This window comes from Schistocerca nitens, chromosome 2, assembly GCF_023898315.1.
Source record: "Schistocerca nitens isolate TAMUIC-IGC-003100 chromosome 2, iqSchNite1.1, whole genome shotgun sequence".
Lineage (NCBI taxonomy): Eukaryota > Metazoa > Arthropoda > Insecta > Orthoptera > Acrididae > Schistocerca > Schistocerca nitens.
This window is the reverse complement of record NC_064615.1, coordinates 376,532,649-376,556,055: the sequence shown is the minus strand read 5'-3', so window position 1 is coordinate 376,556,055 and position 23,407 is coordinate 376,532,649. Positions and strand designations below refer to the sequence as shown.

The following is a 23,407-nucleotide window of genomic DNA, read 5'->3' as shown; positions in this document are numbered from 1 at the left end:
TGTCCTTAGGTTAGTTAGGTTTAAGTAGTTCTAAGTTCTAGGGGACTGATGACCATAGCTGTTAAGTCCCATAGTGCTCAGAGCCATTTGAACCATTTGAACCATTCTCTTGTTTTCCTTAGAGAGCAACTTTCGTGACCGTCAAGGTCAGTTCATAGCGACAAGGGATGACACCTGAGGGTGTTTGTGGTTTGCGTTCCAGACCCTCCTACAGACGGCGTGACTCATAGTATTCAGTTAGCCGTGTCATCCAGGTGAGTCACGAAAATGTTATTGCTTAACACCGCAGTGTCTACATAGTGCAGTGCTGTTGAGATCACCAAAAGCGACAAGATAAACGGCTACTTTTGGCGTTTGCCGTGTATCTGTTCACGCCAGTACTAAAGTTGAAACATGATTTAGACACGACCAACATGTCACAGATCTCCACCGCAAGAATGGATTGAAATATGTGGTGAAAAACGCAACAGTAAATAACTTTTCTTTTCCTTGTAGAAACAAAAATTTATTTCTCAACATAAACTCCGTTGTTATCCATACATGTGGTGTAACGAAATTCCTTTCCTTTTAGTCCTTTGGAAAACATAGTTGTTGCCAGCTCTGCTTAATACTCGTTTCTGACGCTGATAACATCCTCTTTCGACAAAATTTTGGGTCAACAAAATGTTTTTTTCTTTTAAATTGTGCAGTTTTTGTTTTGAGATTTATAACAGCGAATAGTCACCTTCAGTCATATTTTCAGTCATGGTAGGTGGCGGCTGATTTCGAAGTTCAGTCGCCAGTTTCGGTGACTGTACGGTGCATTACTCCGAAACTAGAGCACTACGCTTCCCATGATCTTGGTCACTTCTGCATCAACCAGTTGTGCAAACGTTGTGTTCTAGGTATTAATCAGTGTTCCACTTTCCAGTCAATCATTCATTATAGGGAGTGAACCAGAACCCTGCTGACCCTTCCGACAAACTATCTGAGTTGGTAGTATGGGCCAAAATGAAAAGAAAAAACTAGTACACATGGACTCTTAAAATGCATACCTCAAGGTCTATGGGCATATGTTCAGCTTCTCTACTGTGGTACAAATTTCTTCTTCTGATAACTCTTTGCTTTCCATATTCTGAGAGCTAGTAGCATGGGCCAAAACAAGAAAAAAAGTCTAGTAAATACTGGATCTAAAATACAAGCTTTCAGAGATATAAGCACTTCTTCATCTTCGCTGCTGTAAAACAAATCTCTTCTACTGAACATAGCTCTTAAGGCACGCACATGTTTGCTGGACATTTTCATTTTGTTTTCGTCCACAGAGCTACCTCCTCCAAAGACTTTGCAGAGGAAGAAATGTGTTTTATAGTACTGAAGATGAAGCTCATAGTTCTTCAGGTATGCATGTTAGAGCCCAGGGTTACCAGAATTTATTTTCTTGTTTTAGTTCACACCACTACCTCTGACAGTTCGTCGGTGAAGATCTGGTTCACCCTCTACAGCCTGTGAGTCACAAAATAACATTCACAGTCAATTTTCCTTTCGACGAAAGGGGTAACATTTTCGTTTCCAGTTTGTAATTTAGGATCCTCCTTTAAATTATATTAACATAAAGATACGAGAAATTCACAGTTTCCAAACACGTTTTGAAGTATCCTTCCCCGAGCAGTTTTGGTCTAGAGTAAAGAACGTGACCGCTCAGACTATACACTACCATCTCAACAGTTGTATGAATCTGTCTTCCATCAGAATGACATGAATTTTATTTGTAATTCCTTCACAACAAAACCTCTTCCAGGTGTCCGAAATTGGTAAGATCGAAAGGAATTCACCAAATAAATATATGGAGTGTCAGATAAACGATTGCCGGCCGGGGTGGCCGTGCGGTTCTAGGCGCTACAGTCTGGAACCGCGTGACCGCTACGGTCGCAGGTTCGAATCCTGCCTCGGGCATGGATGTGTGTGATCTCCTTAGGTTAGTTAGGTTTAAGTAGTTCTAAGTTCTAGGGGCTGCTGACCTTAGAAGTTAAGTCCCATAGTGCTCAGAGCCATTTGAACCATTTGAAGATAAATGATTAATGAGACTTCTCTCGCGAAATTCGTTGCAGAACTGAACAGGCAAGAAATTCTTTTTAGAAAATGAATAAAGTACTCACTAACTGTAACATAAACCTTAGACTTAGCGGTCGACTACTTCGATGTTACGTATTCAGTTTCCTACTCTATGGAGCTGAGTCATGGACATTTACCGCAGTATTTGGTGAGAAATTTGAGGTATTTGAGACGTGAGCGTATCTATCAAGGATATCACAGACATATAAAGTAATCAGTGAGGCAGTACTGCAACGTATGAACAAAGTTTTAGAAATTTTCAACATCATCAATAGAAGAAAACTCGAATACTTTGGTTACATAATGCGCAACAACAAATACCACAGGTTGCAATTAATAGGAAAGATTGATAGCAGACGTGATCTAGGATGTAGAAGCTCATCCTGGCTGTAAAACCTTTGGGTTTAGCACAGAATCACAGTTCAGAATATCAAGAGACAAACAGCGTATATTGCTACTGATTGCCAATGGTCTTGGAGGACAAGGCACCTAAGAAGAAGTAATAAACGGTCTCAAAAGCTAGTTTCAGAGTTCCCGTTTTACCTGTCTCTCAGTCGCTAGAAAAACAGTTTATCACTACACGAAAACTGCATTTATCTACTGCTTTGAAATATGGCACATAGTCACATAAGACAGTTGCCAAAAAAAGAAGATGCGCTTTCTTTTTTGGCAATCTTAGACTCACCGCTGTCGTTATGATCGCCATCGTCACCATCATCATCATCAGTCATTGGACATGGACCTGCTAGACAGAGGCATCCTCTAGAATTTTCCACGCTTCAACGTTTCTCCTATGTGTTTCTTAATGTCACAGTCCACCTTCCTTCATGTCGTGGTCTCGGCCTTGTCTTAGGTCTTACAGTCCAGTAAAGAACTTCGTCGACCAGTCTACCGTCCGTAAGCCTGGAGTCATCTGCTGCCCTTCTTCACATCATTTTTATTACAACCATAATTACGTCGTCAACTGCATTCTGTGCGTTGAACCATTCATTTATTTTTCTATTTCTCCACGTACTTTCTAACATGCATATCTCCACTGACCGCTGAGCAAATTTTGTTTTTCTCCATTATTATTGATTCGTCTCTCTCGATCCATATTGGCAGGGGACGCGCTGCCAGCGGTATAGCGTTCTGCTCCTCAGCCGACAGCTTTTAAAAATACAAAGACGAAACAAATAATACAAGTTGATAAATTTACAGGAGGTTCTATACACTTTAAAAAAGAAAGAATTGCTTTAGGTGCTTACTTACAAAATAAGAAGACTGTTGATTTTTCTATAATTAAAATGGAATGACTAAAAGATATAAAAAACAGATATGTATATATTTAAAAATACATCGCCGAAATGGTGACATTCTTTTAAAACACAGCACTGCACTTTCATTTAAAATCTGAAGGACCTGCACTGGCAGAATAGGATTTTGGGTGGGAGAAAATAAAAGGTGTACTGTAGGGTTTAGGGGTGTGAATGGAAAAAAATGTGTGAGTCCGTTTGATAGGAATTGTGGAAATGAAGGTAGATTTTAGGGTGACTGGTGAGAAGATAGATGGGGAGAAGTTGAGCGTGTGAGCGGGGCCGTGGATCAGGAGAAGAACGGATCAGGAGTGATTGAGAGGGAAAAGGAACAGGGAGACCAGACACGGAGTGAGTTAGGCGAGAAAGAGTTACAGTTGGTACAATGGATAAATAATGGGACAAATTTATTGTCTGGGAGAGTGTCGGCTGAAGTTGCGGCTGGTATGGGATATGGAGTGGGTGTAGGTGTGGGGACGATGGGATGTGTTTGTAAAGGCGCAGCAACATACGAAGGGTTGGTGGCCACAGGGAAAACAATGGGGTTACTGGAATCTAGTTTGAGGATAGAATAAGATATGCGGAGCTGTTAGATGCGGGTGAGGAGGGATGGGTATTTGATGAGGTCGTAGTGCTTCCACGTGGGAGACGGTATACGAATCCAGAAAGCAAGGCCGAGTGCATAGCGTTCAGGGATTTGGAGAGACTTCTAGAGATTTGGTGCGACAGATATCCATATAATATTTGCATAGGAGAGAATGGGACGGGCCAAGGTTTTGTAGGTGCGGAGAACAGTGGAGAGGTGCAGATAGGCCAGTCAGTTGTTTCAGTGTATTGTAGGGATTCTGTTGGATCGTTAGCAGATGAGGTTCTCGTGTTAATTGCCGATCGAGGTTTAGTTAATGGTATTTTAGTGTACTAGTTAACTGAACACGATGGTAGTAAATGGTAAGGTGAAAGTTATGGAGACGGAAGATGCGGGTGCTTCGTACAATAATTATTGTCTTGGTTTTCGAGGGTTAGAACTTGAGGAACCATTGGTTGCACCAGGAGGTTAACTGAATGAAGTGGATTTGGAGAGATCGTTGGGATTTTAGGAGTGTAGGGTAGAGAGCGAGGAAAGCGGTGTCCGTCAGCTTACTGGAGAAGGTGAACTGGTGGAGGTGGATTGTGTATACCGACAGCGGAGAGGACATAAAAGAGAGGAAAGAGGACGAAGCCTTGGTGAACATCTGCAGTGGGATGGAAGGTACGGGTATTGGTATTGTGAGCAATCGTCAGCTGTCGGAATGTTTTCACATTTATAGTCCATGGCTCATTGCTATACATCCTAACTGGTAATACACACTGACTGGAAATTCAGCCCAACTTGACCCGATTTTTAGATAAATCAGAAACTTAGTTTTCAGAACTCGTTTCAGCTTGAACAATAAGTGTGTTCCCAAAAATGTTGTTTCACAAAACTTCCTGCTATTGCGAGAAAATGTATCGTAGTTTTTAATCCAACCTGGTATAGATGTCGCTGTCCTCGCAATATTAATCAGAAACTGGTATACTGAATATGTTTTATAAACTATCTGACTCAAAATAGGAAATCCCTGTAACTTGCTTTACGTCTCTTTACTGGTACGTGAGAATTTAAGGCCCGGATCTCTTTGTTATCTCATCATAGGTTACTCCTTCCTTCCTTATTTCGATTATGGTGAACACCAGATTAAAAAGAAAGAACTGCAGATTGTTCGCAATGTCTCCTAGAAATCGGCATGCACGCCCCACTTCGTATTTTCTGAAAAGGGCGCTTTGTATAGAAGCCAATAGTTCATCAAGACTATTGTCGAAGAGGCGGCCGTACACGAACTGAGCAACATAAATGGGGTACAGTTTAGGCCTCAGTTATCCCCGCAAACGAGCTGAGCAACTTTCCCTTCAGGTAGAAGAGCGCAGACCTGGGGCTTCCCACCTAAAAGGTGCGACCAGCAGCGCCTCCCTAGACCCAGTACGCTTGTTTCTGCTGCTTTGTTCGCGTCCGCCCGTGAACAGTACGTAGTGGCGAGTTTCAGCATAAAGTTTTGTCAAACGCGTAGGAGAGTTATGCTGAATATGGAGGCAAAAGTAAAGACATTGTTTAGTGAAAGGGATCAATTCCTTGTTTACAAAAATTTCACCTTTAGACGCTGTTGTTGTTGTTGTGGTCTTCAGTCCTGAGATTGGTTTGATGCAGCTCTCCATGCTACCCTACCCTGTGCAAGTTTCTTCATCTCCCAGTACCTACTGCAATCTACGTCCTCCTGAATCTGCTTAGTGTATTCATCTCTCGGTCTCCCTCTACGATTTTTATCCTCCACGCTGCCCTCCTGTACTAAATTTGTGATCACTTGATGCCTCAGAACATGTCCTACCAACCGATCCCTTCTTCTTGTCAAGTTGTGCCACAGACTCCTCTTCTCCCCAGTTCTATTCAATATCTCCTCATCAGTTATGTGATCTACCCATCTAATCTTCAGCATTCTTCTGTAGCACCACTTTTCGAAAGCTTCTATTCTCCTCCTGTCCGAACTATTTATCGTCCATATTTCACTTCCATACATGGCTACACTCCATACAAATACTTTCAGAAACGACTTCCTGACACTTCAATCTACACTCGATGTTAACAAATTTCTCTTCTTCAGAACCTCTTTCCTTGCCATTGCCAGTCTACATTTTATACCTTCTCGACTTCGACCATCATCAGTTATTTTACTCCCCAAATAGCAAAACTCCTTTACTACTTTAAGTGTCTCATTTCCTAATCTAATTCCCTCAGCATCACCCAACTTAATTCGACTACATTCCATGATCCTCGTTTTGCTTTTGTTGATGTTCATCATATATTCTCCTTTCAAGACACTGTCCATTCCGTTCAACTGCTCTTCCAAGTCCTTTGCTGTCTCTGACAGAATTACAACGTCATCGGCGAACCTCGAAAGTTTTTATTTATTTTCCATGGATTTTAATACCTACTCCGAATTTTTCTTTTGTTTCCTTTACTGCTTGCTCAATATACAGACTGAATAACATTGGGGAGAGGCTACAACCCTGTCTCACTCCCTTCCCAACCACTGCTTCCCTTTCATGCCCCTCGACTCTTATAACTGCCATCCGGTTTCTGTACAAATTGGAAATAGCCTTTCGCTCCCTGTAATTTACCCCTGCCACCTTTAGAATTTGGAAGAGACTATTCCAGTCAACATTGTGAAAAGCTTTCTCTAAGTCTAAAAATGCTAGAAACGTAGGTTTGCCTTTCCTTAATCTAGATTCTAAGATAAGTCGTAAGGCCAGTATTGCCTCGCGTGTTCCAATATTTCTACGGAATCCAAACTGATCTTCCCCGATGTTGGCTTCTACCAGTTTTTCCATTCGTCTGTAAAGAATTCGCGTAAGTATTTTGCAGCTGTGACTTATTCAACTGATAGTTCGGTAATTTTCACATCTGTCAACACCTGCTTTCTTTGGGATTGGAATTATTATATTCTTCTTGAAGTCTAGGGAGGCGAAATCGACTGGCGAGCACGACTGGAGACGCTCTAAGAATAACTCCAATGCAAAAATTTTTACATTATTGAATGATAATGTTTTGTCGAGATGCTACGGAAATCGTAGTCACGATCCATATTTAGTGCAAAACTTAGAAAGAAAATCAGTGTCGAATTCAATAAAATCGAAAACTGCATGTGATACTGACGAGCGACAGGCAAAACTCATTAATAAGGAGGTGGAGCAGTGAAGCCATTTGGTCAACATCTTGACTCATCGAGATGTAACATACGTAAAGAAACAATGTTGTCAGTACAAGGTTTAAGTGCCATCCGAAATTGCCAAAATCAACAGAGGAGGCACACTTGGCGGTCATTTCTATTAACAAGAAGACAATAAAAGGTGAGGAATTTGTATTGAAAAATGATTCTGACTCATGTTTGATAATTTTTTCAACGGAGTCAAATCTTCGTTATTTGTGTGAAAAGGACATAGTTCTGATGGATGGCACATTTGATTATGCTCCAAAATTTTTCTTGCAATTGTTTACGATATATGAGTACAGCTGTGGGATGTATATTCCACTGGTTTTCTGTATTTTGAAAGATAAAGAGACGGCAACGTACGTCAGTGCTCTGGATTATGTTAAACAGGAATGCTTAAACAAAAGAATGTGCTTCGAACCAAAAATTTTCGTGGTTGATTTTGAGGCAGCAATCCACGGAGCTGTTAATTCAGTCTTTCCCGAGAATGAAATAGTTGGCTGCGGGTTTCATCTGTCCCAAGCTGCCGGCCATAGTGGCCGAGCGGTTATAGGCGCTACAGTCTGGAACCGCGCGACCGCTACGGTCGCAGGTTCGAATCCTGCCTCGGGCATGGATGTGTGTGATGTCCTTAGGTTAGTTAGGTTTAAGTAGTTCTAAGTTCTAGGGGACTGATGACTTCAGATGTTAAGTCCCATAGTGCTCAGAGCCATTTTTTTGACCCAAGCTTGGTAAGTTTTCTTTCTTTTTCCATCTTTTTTTTTTTAAATATTATACTAACACAGTGTAGTTTCGCTTGGGACTCTAGGCAGTGTTTACTGTTTTTCTTCCTGTAAAGACCACCGATTATTCACAGACGTTACACATAGTTGTCTACAGTGTTTTATCCAATGATTATTTAAGGATATTTACCAAATCGCAGAAAACTGAATGATTGAGTTTATTTCTTTGTTAACTGTGTACCATAGAATTGTAGCAACAAATCTGAAAAACGGGCCCATTCATCTTATTAAAAAATACTGTATAATATTGGATTTACATTCGACTTTAGTTACATGACACTAATAAAACCCATTAGTTCTGTATCTGTTTACAAATACTGATTGCCTGCGTTAGTAAATATTATAATACGCTGATTAGAAAATATTACGAGAAGTTTGTTGGTATTTATGGATGGCATTAAATACTTCATCAGTTTTCAAATGAATACCGTCTAGTGATAAATTATAACAGTTGTTTTTTTCATAAAACTTCTTTGCTCACGAAATTATGTGAATGAGTAAAAAGTTACATCTGAAATAGGCATTCATTGGTGCTAATTAGTAGCGAACCAGTTGTTAGAATTTTTTACCCCTCAGTAGTATTGAAAATTGTAGGTATTGAAATCTTTTTTCCTTCTTTCTTTAACAGGTGGCGTAAAATTCAGGCACGTGGAGTTGGCACAGTTTACAAGGATAAAGAGTGTAAAAAAGGGAAATGGCTTCACTATTGCTTCTCTTTAATGTACGTAAAACATGAAGAGTAGGAAATGCGTTTTGTGATCTTATGAGTATCATGCCAGAAGATTCATTACTGACGCAGTTCTCCGACTATCTATTAGAAGATTATATTGACGAGGATATTGCATCTTTCTCGCCTTCTATTTGGGCAGACGAATCCACTGCACTTTGGAGAACGACGAACGCGAGAGCTATCATTCTCGTTTTAATTCATTTTTTGAATTAACTCATCCTAACATTTATAATTTTGTGAGCACTTTGAGAAGAGTGCAAACAGACGCTTACGTTCGACTGAATAGTGTTGGCTGTAGTTTCTCACCAAAAACGGACAAGAGAACCTGAGAGAGACAAATATTCATCGATAGAAAAATTATGCAATCGAGAAATGGCGAAATTGACTGTTTGCACTTTTTAAAGTGTATTTCCTACAAAATTTAATTGTTTTTCTATAAGTTCAATAAAATTTCCCGAATAAAAGTATTTGCAACATGTGTATTTGTTTCCATAAGTTCAATAAATTCCCTTGCCCTGAATAAAAGTATTTGCAGAGGTACCTGCAGGTGTGCAGTTGAAAGTTGCTCAGTTCGTGTGTTGCTCAGTTCATGTATTGGCGGTCAGGACCGTTTGGGACAAGTTGCTCAATTCGTGTGTTGAGCAGGTAAAAGTTGCTCAGTTCGTGTGAGCTGGAAAAGGTGGTCTACGGTCGAACTCAGTCTCTTTCTGCAAGAATCTTATCATTACGCTACCATCCCTGTTTAACCCTTACAGACCCTCTGGCTACAGTTGTGTACATTAACTTTTACGGTGTCTTAGCTGCAACAGAAACATCTTTCCCAATGGAATCCTGAGGTACACACTTGTGAATGTTCAGCCTTTTCATCATGCGCAAGTGCTGCCAACTTTTGGCCATCACTATGAAAATATCAGAAAGTGAGCGTAGCAGTGCGCAGCAACTCGTGAGCACCAGAATACAGTCCAATGCATAGCTGAATACTGGTGTTGTTTTTGGGTAGTAATCATTGAATGATCATTTTAATATTGATTACTATAGAAAATACTTTGTAATTAGTTATTTTTGTCCATAAAATGAAACCGATTGTACAAAGTATGTTTTGATACAGGTACATATTTTTGTATAAACCTTGCATCTACAATCATTATAAAACCACCTACGAACATTATCACATGTAGAAAAATTTTCTTTCCTCCAGAAAAAAATTCAAGTCCGAAAGGGTTAAATGCAGATGCTTACAAAAGTGCCACCTACTTTTCCTCAGTCATTGTCCATTCCTCAAAAAAAATACTGTACCAGAAACATCAAGTAAATTAGTAATGAACGCAGCACGTTCTGTAAATAAATCCACAGCACTGTCGTTAGTTCTTCTTTTTCTAGTCTTACATCCGTACTTCACTTCGACTAAGTATACTGCGGCTTCCCTCTAACAGTTATGTGCATACTGACTTTCATAGCTTAGGCTGCTAAACAGTAGCCATTCGGAAGGGTAGCTACATGTTAATGTGCTGTTGTCGTCTACATCGTTAGGGACAGAACAACAGTTTTGTCGTCATGGAAAACGAAGGAATCCATCCGCAGTTTTGTTGTAGCAGCCGGCCGTAGTGGCCGAGCGGTTCTGCCGGCACAGTAGCTCAGCGTGTTCGGTCAGAGGGTTAGCTACCCTCTGTAATAAAAAAAAAATAAAAAAAAATAAAACTGAGTGAACGGATCAACGAACGACCTGAGCGGGTGTCATGAGACGTCCGCCCCGAACATATACAACGAACAAAATGAGATCTACAAAGAATTAAATTTTTTTTAAAAAAACGGTTCTAGGCGCTACAGTTTGGAGCCGCGCGACAGCTACGGTCGCAGGTTCGAATCCTGCCTCGGGCATGGATGTGTGTGATATTCTTAGGTTAGTTAGGTTTATAGTTCAAAGTTCTAGGGGACTTATGACCTCAGAAGTGGAGTCCCACAGTGCTAAGAGCCATTTGAACCTTTTTTTTTTTTTTTTGTAACAACATTTACGTCATTTACCGGAAGTGTGTTCCTTGAATACGAAATGTCTAAAGTAGGATACGTTCCGCTATGTCTCTAGATCTCACTTTTTCGGAATACGTGTCCAGTTAAAACAAGATCGAAACACACTGAGGGAAAAAAGGAATGCAATGGTTTAACGTCCCGTCGACCTCAAGGTGATTAGCTCAGGCTCTGACTGGGGATGTATATGATAGGAAAATCGCCGTGACATTTTAAAGGAACCACCCGGGATTTTCATTAAGTGAAAGCATGGGAAATGTAATATTAACAACCTTCCTCCCGAATGACCCTAGCACCTTACCCTTGCACAACCTCACTGAACAAAGTACATAGACGCAGTACAGTAAGTACTCAAACTATTTTATTTTATTTTATTATAAAAATGAGTTTTTGAAACTGTTAAGAATAAAAAGTTCATCTTTCACTTGCTTACGCCACTTGAGCAGTATTCTCAAACCGGCGTTGAAAATTAATTTTGATGTAGGTCATAGACGGCCAATTGATTTTCAGAACGGTAGCCTTTTCTTTCGTTCGTACATGCTCCTTACTAGACTAGAAATTAAAACAGAATGGAATACTCTTCCATCTACACGGCGTACTTCTGAAGTATCCAACGAGGCATTGTGCGTGCCCAATACCATCCCACCACTTAACGATGCGTGAATTATCGTAGTAGGCAGTTTTTCCAAACGTCTGCCTGCGTATTTAGATGGTTTTCCGTTATATCCATAAAGTAAAGGTGATGACTGGGATGACGAAGCTGGCTCTCGAATGAGCATTGTCGAAACATTTGGTGCCTATCTCGCACAATGAGTACAGGCAGTTTTATTGTACAGTGAAAATTTACCTGTTTAAAATTGTTACAATATAGGAGAAGAGATCAGCGTGATAAAAGGGCACGTCAGTTGCGAAACTGTTGCCCAAACAGTATGTCCAGAACGCTTTATCAAGTGAGCATTTTCAAATGGACTTGAACAATAATCTACTGCAGTTCGTCGTTACTTCCGTACTACCGCGTCGCAATATCAATATCCCCCTGTGCCAGTTGTTGTGTTATCAGAAAATTGTACCGCCCATGTGAATGACAAACAAACGAAGCGCACGAGAAATCCACAGAGTGCAGGGAAGGATTCTGATTATTTTTGCCTACAGTAACAGCTGTTAACAATACTTAAGCGGACTGAGCTGTGGATTTCCTCTACATCTTCAATTTATGTCTCTGCAGGCAGCAAATAAAAGCTGACAGAGCGTGCGCGGCAGGAGCAGACGCCACCAACTCGACTGTTATTTACACGCTAGGTTTTTGCTGCGACAAGGTTGGCGACGCTGAAGAGTCGTGGTGGGGGCAGCTATGGCGTCCGGTAGTGGGGGAGGCCGGCGCTTGCCACTGCGCATGCGCAGTGTGCCGCCCTTTCGCAAGCTGTCGTGAGCGAACAGCTGATCGAGTGCTGGACTCTGATTAGTCGCTAGCCGTCCGCTGAGACGACAACACGTGCAGCGTGAGCGCTAGCGTCCGCTACTTCCTTGTTGACAACAGCGACAGCTGTGGAGTTACAAAAGTCGTTTTACGAGTAACAAAAAGAACGCCATCTGTGCCTCTCACCTACAACGCCGTCTTGGATTACAGTGGTTTTTTTGTTCTGTTTGCAGATTGTGATTATTAGTGAAGTTTCGTTTCGTTTACGATTTTTGTTCATCGCGCTACGGAACTGCGTATCATTCTGACCTGTGTTTTTGTGTGCCACTCACAGATCGTAAGAAGTGGTTCTGTGACCTGAAAAGTGATACTTTGCAGTTAAAGAAGAAAGTTTTGGATCCAGTGGATGGGAGTTTATTTCTTGCCTCGTTAAAAAGGACAAGTGCGGAAAGGATTATTGTTTTTTGTGTGTTCCCAGGATAGTGTTCGCTTGGATATTTTCGCTTCTGTATTGAAACTGTGGTTTCAGCAGTTTTGAAGTTCTGAGATTTGATTTGTTTCGTGCGACTCCGCTGGCGGAAGTTCTTGACCTACATACTGAAGACTGATTCTCAGAGCCGGAGCGATCTGATTTTCTCCACCCGACGAGTGAGACAAAATATTTTTGCTAGTTGTGTACTGTTACACAGTCGCTTGTGGCACATTTCTCGTGCTATTGTGGAACTTCCGATGGCAGGCTGTTTGATACTTAGTGCTGTGATTTGATCTTTTTGTGTTTGTAAATCAGTGGTCGAGAGGTGCCGAACTGTGACTTGCGAAACTGTGACTTTGTGAAAGAGCTCGGCACTGGACTGTTTGACTTCGTACCGCAGTTCGTACGCTAGTGATTTCTGAGCCAGGGCAGTCCCATTAGTCAAGCTGGCCTGCGCCAAAGTACAGAGCTATGCGGGCAGTGCTCCTCGCACACATAGAGTTGACTCGCGAACTTCGCCACTTTGCGTGACTTGTGACTGCCGTCGTATGCCTGTGACGGTTGACACTGCTGCTGCGACGGCGGCGGAGAGTGGCTGTTCGTCCTCTGCCGCCATGGGTGTTCACAAGAACACAGAGCACGAGAGTGGTTACTTTGAGGACGAGGAGATAGACGACGACACGGAGGCCGCGATTCGCGAACGCATAGGCCGCTTCCTGAGTGCGACGAGGGACGAGGACGAAACGCCGCTGCCTGGGTCGCGGGCCGACGCTTCCGCCGCGGGCAACGGCGTCGGCCACACCAGGACCAACGTGTCTAACGGTAAGTTCCCGCACGTGTCCTTGCTTATCTTTACGTGCTGTTAGGAATGTGTCTGCACGCCTATTGCACAACCGTCGGTGTGACTCTTGAGCCTGCTCGCTAGACAAGCGACTGCGTAGATAGTGTCCGCGTGGCGCAGTGATTAAAATTACTGAACTCTTTACGTACAATGAGTACGGTTCGCAGCCTCTTCCGATGCCCCGGTCTACTGACTGGTACATGGAGTTGCTATAGGTTAATTCTGGGAGTTACGGATGGTGTGCTCCATGTGGTTCCCAACTTGTGCAGCCACCGTGAACAATAAAATTACCAAACAAGCAGCAACCAGTCGCAAAATCATGTGTTGTTTATTCCCTTTTGCAAATCGATTTCAACTAACAGCAATCACTGGTGCTTTCAACAAATATGTGCCCTGAGTAGTAAAACTCCCTTAAGCAGAGGTCAAGACAGTTTTCCTACTCGGGGCACATATTCGTTGAAAGCACCGATGATGGCTGTTACTCAGTTGAAATCGATTTGCAAAAGTGAGTAAACAAAACGTGATTTTGGGACTGGTTGCTGCTTATTTGGTAATTTTAATTCTGGGAGTGTTCCTACAAGGAAGCAAAGACACATTGCTCCATTTTGGCTAGGGTCTGATATACTGCTTGGGGAGGTGTAGGTTGATGACCAATGAATGTGAATTCCAAGTAACTGTTGTGTAGTAACAGTATGATGTGCAGCGTGGCGTAAAGTTTACGTGCATGTCGTGTGTCGCACTGTTCCCGATTAAATCTGCAAAGAAAATTCACAAAACTTGTATAACGGACAAGTTTTGGACAAGACTTTTTATGCTCATTATGTGCATATATTGCATACAAGCTACAAGAAAATCATGATTTTTTTTTTAGGGAGGGGAGTGGAGTTGACTTTCACCTTTCCTTTCCTTCCCTTCCCTTCCCTTCATGTGGTTACCGCAGTCGTGGAAAGTTCGTGAAATGGTGGCATTTTTAAATTTTGTACCGATATAAGTGAGACAATTATCATAACCTTATTTTGTCTGCGAATTGGAAAGAGCGTTCAATGGTAATTTTCGTCGACAGGCTTAAATCACTTACTTTATTCCTCTATAGATTTCGAATCGCGGTTTCTTAATGGGTTTGGCCCCCACATGGCGATGGGAACGTGTACTTGTAAATGCCGAAGTGAGGTAATAAGAAACAGCACAGCATTAGATACACATTGATATCGTAATGGATTTCCCGTGTCGACGCTGCAGATGTAACTGCTCTTCCAAATGTATCGTACCGGAATTTACAGTTTACTTTTCGTTTTGACTCTCGTGCTTTGTTATAATAATGTTGTATGCGGCCATATTTTGTCGAATACTAAAGTGTGGACATTAAGTCTGTTTGTGTCCGGTACCAAAACGACTATCACTTTCCGTAGACAACCGACAGCAAATCCTTTGCTTTTGGCTTGAGAATGTCACGTGTTACCTTTTGGTAGCATTTTAGTATCGCCTGTGCTGAGACGTGAGTCTCGTTACATAAAATTTCACTCGTAGTAATATTTTTATTTGTATCTCGTTGTGCTGTATTTGGCACAACGCAATCGTTCTTCCATTTTGACATTTTAGGGTGGGCTAGTTTTTTTTTTTTTTTTTTTTTTTTTTTTCTTCCGGAGATTGCGTGACTGATAACCAGCAAGTTCTTACGTGTGAAACTGTGTGCAGTGCACAGATTCTGGGGGCAGGACTTGACCATACGATAAATCATATATCATTAAGATTTGAAGCCGATAGTCTGAGCTATTTAATAAGTTAGAATCGGGGCCCGGGTCTTTAAAATAAGACGTCCAGGATTTAACTCAAGCGTGAATGTTCGATGCGTCTCGCAACGTATGTACGCCTGCGCGTGACTGAAAGACCATTGTAAAACCGTGGTATAAATTGTGTACCGTTGTATTTTGAGTGTAGATTCTCCGAATCATACCTTTCATTTGCTGTGAGGAAAGATTGCTTTTGCCACCCTACAGTACAGCTGTTCAGGCGTTATGCATTAGTGATCCCTAACCACAACTATAATAGGCGAGGCGATTAGGCATTTCACTCAAATTCGCTGTGTCGGCTACAACTAATTTGTCCATCCGCCCTGTCCTCTGTTTACAGTTCGGGCTGCTCCACCTTCCATAGTTACAGCATTCTTCTTATAAACTTGATAGAGAGAGATGAGGGGTTAGTGACATCTACATTCCAGTTAGGTAGTAAGTGTTTGGTTCCTCTTTCACCTGCTGCTTGTTTGCCTCCGTTAATCAGCGCCTCGGGAGAATTTTGTGTGTTCTGTGCTATCCAAGTAGTTCGCCACGTTATATCAGATTTATGAACCGCTTTTTCTTTCCAATTTCGTTTATAGGCTGTCCGTTGCACCCAAGCGACAAGGCCTTAATAGTAGTGGCGAACTTTTAGCTTGTCGCTGAGAATGAGCAAGGAACGAGAAACCGATCGATGTGCTGCTGCTCTGTGGGATTTCCTGGCTTTTGTTATTGTCGAAAATTTTTCTGAAGCTTCAGTTGACACCCATATCTGGTCATTACATAACATTGCCTCCATGTTCTATTTTGTGGGCCCATCGTTCTGTGCGTATATCAGTGTCAGTGTGACAATTTCGTAACTCAGATATTTCGCTGGGTGTTTCAAAGTAAAATGAAGTTCCGACTCAGCATTTAGTTCTGCAAGCATGGAAGTTAAAATCAGGAGGAAAGCTACGTCTGCGTTGTAATTTGTTCACCCTCTTGTTCTGTTTTACTATTTTGGGTTCAAGTCCCATATTAAAAGTGGGAAAGGGTGCAGGATTCTCCATCTGTAGAGGTGGTTTTACGATAAGATAGTATAATTAGAGTCCAAGCTTTTATGTTCTAAAGTTTTTCTTTTTTAACGCAATATTAGCTAATTTATCTTGTTTGGTAGATTCCTTGACAATGACCCGGTAACAACACCCCCCCCCCTCCCCTCGAAAGTATAGAAACTCGACTGTTGTGCTAAAAATATGATTTGTCATTACTCATTTAGCGTATCGAAGTTAATTTCAGTTTCTGTGTGGAATGAATAAGTTAGCACTATGATTTTTTTGATTTGATCCATTATTATGATTTTTAAATAAATTGTCGCGTAAATGTTGCTACTTCCAACCAAACAGGTGTGAAGGGCACTCATGCTGACGTGTGTAATCTGTGTTGCACTTAACTGGACTACAGTAGCAATCATCGTGAGAGCGCTGTTACATAAATTTAAATGTGTGTGTGTGTGGGGGGGGGGGGGGGGAGTCGTTCACACGTTAAACCACGCAGCGCCGACCTTCCCGATGTTGTCGAGCACGTCGCTCCTCTGAAACCACGTTTGCCTGTTGCGCGTCGTGCGTCAGCTGCGATACGACGAGGAGCAAAGCATCAAGACAAAGTGGTCCGCGAAATAAAAAAGAAAGGGTGGGGGGACGTGAAGAGGCAAGCCTTCTACGTTCCGTTTCCTCAGAGTGCGTGAGAAGCCAGCGGCTCGAGTGTCCTCTATAGTATTGTTATCGCGTGGGCAACATGCCCTCGGTTCGTCTGGGCTGCGGCCTTAGGTCAGCCAACACACAGTTGTGCTGGGTAATAGATTAACAGGGCGACAACTGCTCGGAACTAATTTGCTGCATGGGTATTGATTGCACGCTAACCGGCGCGTAGCACGTTTCGCCCTGTGTCAGCAGGCGCTGGCGTAATGACAGGGGTGCCCCTCGCCATGGGAGTCCGATGGCATTACACTTCCCACTTAGTCCTCCCCTCCCACCTCACCGCTCCTCTCTCTCTCTGCTTTACGATCTCAAAACTATTACGTTAGTCGTATTCCATGCATCCCAGGAGAGTGGTCTTTGCGATGTGTCTATTAAGTGCAGTACAGTGCTAATTCCAATTATTCTTTAACGTAAAACATTAAATTTACTAGTTACCTTGAAGATACTCTGAGAAGTTGCCTAATAGAAAGCTCTTTAATTTAAACTCCACTACGTTATGTACGTACCATTTAATGAGCCCTGGTGGCTTGTTGAATACCTGCGCACCCATGTCTCTGACTCCATTCTGTACCTTGCGGACTTTCTAGAGGTTGCTTTTGGTCCTAGATTGACATTAATTCTTTTCGTTAGCTTTCACTGCTTTTTTGTGAAGAGAGAATTATTGAATACGACAAAGGGCATTAATGGATATTCTGAAGTTGTCGCCAAATATCATTGATGTTAGAACATATTACGCGAATGCTATCTCCGTAACATGAATTCTCCCAGAAAACGGTTCTGTACCCCATGAGTGAACAGAAATATTCAGGATGAACTAGTTTCTTTATTTTTACTTTGCCAATGGCAATAATCATACTTACTGTAATCATAGCTATATTAAAGTTCTTCATTAACTGTAGACAGTGGGTTTGAGTTGAGATGTACCTGTAATCTCGAAGATTTACCTAACACATTCTACTTCCTGTATTTCATTGTTTGAGGAACTTATTTTTGGAGATTTTGAGTTAAGTGGGAAGCGCGGAACTGTGTGTACTGAATCTTGCCAGATTCCATGATGATCCACTTCCCGTGAGATGTCCGCTTTCGAATATTTCATTTCGTGCCTTTTCAATAAGAGGACGGGTGCTCTTTTTTTCTTTTTTTTTAATTCCTAAACCGTGTTAACGGAAGCGTCCAATTCCACCCTATGCTTTGACTAATGACGTCACTAATATGGCGGAAACGACCATTCACAACTACTACCATATCGCGATTATGACGTCAGGACGTATACATGGCAACAAAACACAAAAATAGATCGAAAAACCATCAAACACACATTCTTCCAATAATATAATGAAACTAACGGCACAAACGGGGGAACTTGGCAGTTTTTGGGTGGGGACAAACTAAAAATAAACAGACGCCACTAAACCAGACGACAAAAATGATAAAACGACCACAACTTTCCCAAAATCAACCAAAAACAATATCCACTGTAATCGAACATTTCCCTTGATCTGTATAGGTCTACACAAACTACCGATACCAAATCATCAGATACAAGACGGCTCGAAATGGAACCTTGATGGCATGACAATCTGATTGGAACCTCCTGGCCGCAGGGTGAAAATTTCATTGTGGCAAAACACTGATTGCTTCCAATTGTTAGTGCCTATCGTTATTCATTTGACATGGAACTGATACACATTGCTTTCTGCAATTCACATAAGATAAAAATCATAAACCTGGTGGATTTTGCCCACTGTTCCTTAATGCTTTAACTTTTGCAGTAGGATACCCTGAGTTCAAATGGTTCAAATGGCTCTGAGCACTATGGGACTCAACTGCTGTGGTCATAAGTCCCCTAGAACTTAGAACTACTTAAACCTAACTAACCTAAGGACAGCACACAACACCCAGCCATCACGAGGCAGAGAAAATCCCTGACCCCGCCGGGAATCGAACCCGGGAACCCGGGCGTGGGAAGCGAGAACGCTACCGCACGACCACGGAAACCCTGAGTCATACAGTCAAAAGTCTTGGGCAAGTGGAAGCAATCAGCATATCAAAGGGTGCCATCGAGACGTCTGTAAAATGAATAAAAGACATACGATACGTCGGACGTGGTTCCTCAACAGTCAGCAACTGGAACCACCAAAAAAGGGGTACAGGACAAGATCAAGGGTCATGTCGCTACTTCCAATTAGTCCGTTTCGTGTCTAAGAGAGCAGTGTGCGCTAATCACGCTGTGATGGGGAAGCATGTTTAAAATGCAACTCCTCGGTGTGGATGATTGGGAAAACTAGGAGTATAAGGAATAGGCCTTACTGCACCATTTCCTTAGTACTGTGGTGCTGAAATCTCAAAGTAGATAACTTTATCTGTGAGGAAGCACATTTTGTTTCGCAGCAGTGGTCCGCAGCTCGTGGTCGTGCGGTAGCGTTCTCGCTTCCGGCCCCCGGGTTCGATTCCCGGCGGGGTCAGGAATTTTCTCTGCCTCGTGATGACTGGGTGTTGTGTGATGTCCTTAGGTTAGTTAGGTTTAAGTAGTTCTAAGTTCTAGGGGACTGATGACCATCGATGTTAAGTCCCATAGTGCTCAGAGCCATTTGAACCATTTTTTCGGAGCAGTGTGATGGTATCGTGGCGCATTTAAGCCTTATAGGTTGTCATGTTCGTAAGCAAAATATAGCTACGTGATTTCTCACGTTTGTGTGCAGAAACAAGTCGTGTAATAACTTCTGTTGTTGATTGTGGACCTGCCATGGAACGGTCGTATTTGACAGTGTGTCCCCGATGAGCGTGACTTGATTTTTTTTAGGCAGAAACAGTACGACCACCTTGTAGCTTGAGTCGAAATATCACAGTTCGAACTTGAAAATTACCGAGATCTCTTAGTTCATATATTATATCTGTGTGTATGTAAGCATTGGATTCCGATTTTCCGCAATTAATTGTTGTCGACGCCGGCTCATTCGCACAAATTGATTGGATCAAGTCTTCGCTTGTGCGGTTTGTTGTGCTGTGGCAACAGTGTCTCAAACTGGACAGCAATGTTTTTGGATGTGTAGCGCAACTGAACATCGCATGTCTGGACTTACTGAACGAACGTTGCTACGAACGACCTGTATCTCAATAGACGTAACTCGCCGACAATAGCATCGACGTAAACGAACAGCGGGCACAACTTTGATTGGTACGCCGGCAAATACCGATGTGAATTTAAGTCAGATGCTGTTTTTTCCTCGGTGTATTTACTTCGTTTCTTCGTCGAGCACTCTGACAAAATGCATTAGTAGTATTTAACAGGAGTTTCTGTGACATTTCTCCCCTCCGGTTAGTTTTAACAGTTTTATTCTCTTTGCGGTGATTTTAAAATGGTACTTTCCGCTGAATCAAACGCTTCGCCAACCTCAGTGTGTCGGCGATATTGTCTAACTACTGGTTCCATAGCCAATCACTGGCCCATTGATTAGTTTACTCTTCGTGCTGCGAATAGTAATTAGGTGATTGTCAGCGTCCATTATCATGAACCCCTATGTAGTTAGCGGCCCAATACATGTAACCAGCGAGTTGCGGGGCAAAATCACCCGACTGATTTCAGAAGTATTTGATCGCTTATTTACATCTGTCAACGTTGGATCTGTTCGTCCACGCAGTTTCTTGAGGTGCTCTACCGAAAGCAGGCGACACATTTTACATACTAGAGTTCTGGCTTCAGAAACTTTCAAGAAATTCTTAGGGATAGATTTCTGGTACCATAGAACCAAATGACTAACCTGACGTTTAATGAAACAAGATTAACAAGAGTGGCCCTTTGAAAGTCATCTGCTAGAGCCTGCTTGTCTCTTACACAATAGACAATTATTACCTCCCTTGGTAGTCTGGAGTATTTATAAGCGTTTTGCGACGACTTTTTCCACGATCGTACTAATCCTCAATGATCTGGGCTGTTTTATTGTCTTTGTGACAGTGATTGGACTGTGCTCTATGACAGCAACCTTGGCCTCCGTTTGTGAAGCTTCCCCCTACAAGCTCTGCCTGGCCTTGTCTTCGTAAATTATTTTCAGGAGCTCTCAGTTTTAAATATGTGAATGTGTATCGTCCTCACAGCAAAACACTTACTTAAGGCAGTAGAAGAGACTAGCGGATGTACTCGGGAGGAAGTCAACAGTATAACAAAAGTAATTTAGAGTTCATCTGGGAATTTAAATTGTAAACTGAAAAGTAAACAAGCATAGAATTGTCTTGTACTGCCAGTTCTGGTCTGTAATAGTGAGTAACTGTCTGTACACGCTCAATGTACCTATAGTTTTAGTTATATGTTCACCTGAACATACGGCTTTTAGTGCCACGAAACCGGTAGTGATCTAAAAAGCACAGGACTAAATAAAGCTACAGCGTTTTAGTTGTGCCCAAGATGTTAACTCAAAGCTGTGGTCGCCCTACTTAAAAATTTGTATGCAGTCAGACGGGAATCGCTGAAGAGAAGACAGTCTTTTAGCGAGGGACTACAGCGGAAGTTTAGAAAACCGGCATTTGAGGGTGACTGCAGATCTATTCTACTGCCGCCAACGTTTATTTCGCGCAAAGAACACGAACATAAGATGAAGGAAATAAGGGCCAGTACAGAGGATTGCAAGCGGACTGTCGTTTTTTCCTCGCTGTGTTCGTCAATGGAACAGGAAAGGAAATGACTAGTAGTGGTACGCGATACCCTACATCATTCACCATACGGTGGCTTGCGGAGTACGTGTGTAGATCCAGAATGAGACTTTCACTCTGCAGCGGAGTGTGCGCTGATATGAAACTTTCCTGGCAGATTAAAACTGTGTGCCCGACCGAGACTCGAACTCGGGACCTTTGCCTTTCGTGTGAGTACCGGGCGTGAGTCGTGCTTCGGTAGCTCAGTTGGTAGAGCACTTGCCCGCGGAAGGCAAAGGTCCCGAGTTCGAGTCTCGGTCGGGCACACAGTTTTAATCTGCCAGGAAAGTTACGTGTGTAGATGTTCACGTACACTGAAGCTCCAAAGAAACTGGTATAGACATGCGTGTTCAAATACAGTGGTATGTAAACAGGCAGAATACGGTGTTGCGGTCGGGCCTATATAAGAAAACAAATGTCCGGCGCAGTTGTTATATCGGTTACTGCTGCTACAATGCCAGGTTATCAAGATTTAAGTGAGTTTCAACGTAGTGTTATAGTCAGCGCGCGAGCGATTCGGACACAGCATCTCCGTGGTAGCGATGAAGAAGGGATTTTCACGATTGTTCAGTGAATGTCAGGAATCCGGTAAAATATCATGTCTCCGACATCGCTGCGGCCGGAAAACGAACCTGCAAGAACGGGACCAACGAGTCCAGAAGAGAATCGCTGAACGTCAAACAAATGCAGCTCTTTCTCAAATTTCCGCAGATTTCGATGCTGGGCCATCAACATGTCAGAGTACGAACCATTCAACTAAACATCATCGATATGGGCTTTCAGAGCCGAAGGCACACTCGTGTACCCTTGTGTACAGAAAGCTTTACGCCTCATCTGGGCCCATAGACAATGGACTCTTGACGACTGGAAACATACTGACTGGTCGGACGAATCTCGTTTCAAATTGTATTGAGCGGATGGACGTGTACGGGTATGGACACAACCTCATGAATCCATGTACGCTGCATGTCACCAGGAGACTGTTCAAGCAGGTGGGGTGTGTGTGTGCAGTTGGAGTGGTATGGCACCCTTGATTTGTCTAGATATGACTCTGACAGGTGACACGTACGTAAGCATCACTGTCAGATCACCTGCATCAATTCATGTCCACTGTTCATTCCGACCGACTTGGGCAATTCCATCTGGTCAGTGCGACACCCCACACGCCCAGAATTGCTACAGAAGGGCTCCAGGAACGCTATTCTCAGCTGAAATACTTCCGCTGGCCACCAGACTCGGCGGACATGTACATTCTCAGTATATCTGGGATGCATTGCAACGTGCTGTTCAGAAGAGATCTCCACTCCATCGTACTCTTACGGTTTTGTGGATAGCCCTGCAGGATTCATGGTGTCAATTCCCTCAAGCACTACTTAAGAGCCGGCCGTTGTGACCTAGTGGTTCCAGGCGCTTCGGTCCGGAACGGCGCGATCGCTACGCAGCTGTAAGATGCTGCCTCCGCTTACAATGAATCGCAAAACATATTTTTTTCCGTTTGAAATGGCTGTAGTCTCTTAACGAATAGAATGCCGATCAAATGAAGTGACAACGGTGACCACAACTACCACGACACACATTTAAATTTTAAGCATTCGTATAAAAACATTAGCAGCTCAAATAAATAAAGTTCATACTGCCGGCCGGAGTGGCCGAGGGGTTCTAGGCGCTACAGTCTGAACCGCGCGACCGCTACTGTCGCAGTTTCGAATCCTGCCTCGGGCATGGATGTGTATGATGTCCTTAGGTTAGTTATGTTTAAGTAGTTCTAAGTTCTAGGG

General features: G+C 42.6%; 1 protein-coding gene and 1 non-coding gene across 2 annotated transcripts in view; both read left to right on the top strand.

Annotated features, from left to right (window-relative positions):
• Positions 1–12,187: 12,187 nt before the first annotated feature.
• The window catches only part of LOC126236206 (ribosomal protein S6 kinase alpha-5-like), a 428,729-nt gene continuing 417,509 nt past the window's right edge, over positions 12,188–23,407 (top strand). The window contains exon 1 of the mRNA XM_049945320.1: positions 12,188–13,413. Within this exon, the coding sequence (XP_049801277.1) occupies positions 13,140–13,413 (274 nt within the window). The 5' untranslated portion in view covers positions 12,188–13,139. The remainder of the gene's footprint in view (positions 13,414–23,407) is intronic.
• On the top strand, positions 21,821–21,895 carry Trnap-cgg (transfer RNA proline (anticodon CGG)). Its single transcript has one exon. It is a non-coding gene; the product is annotated as a tRNA-Pro (tRNA).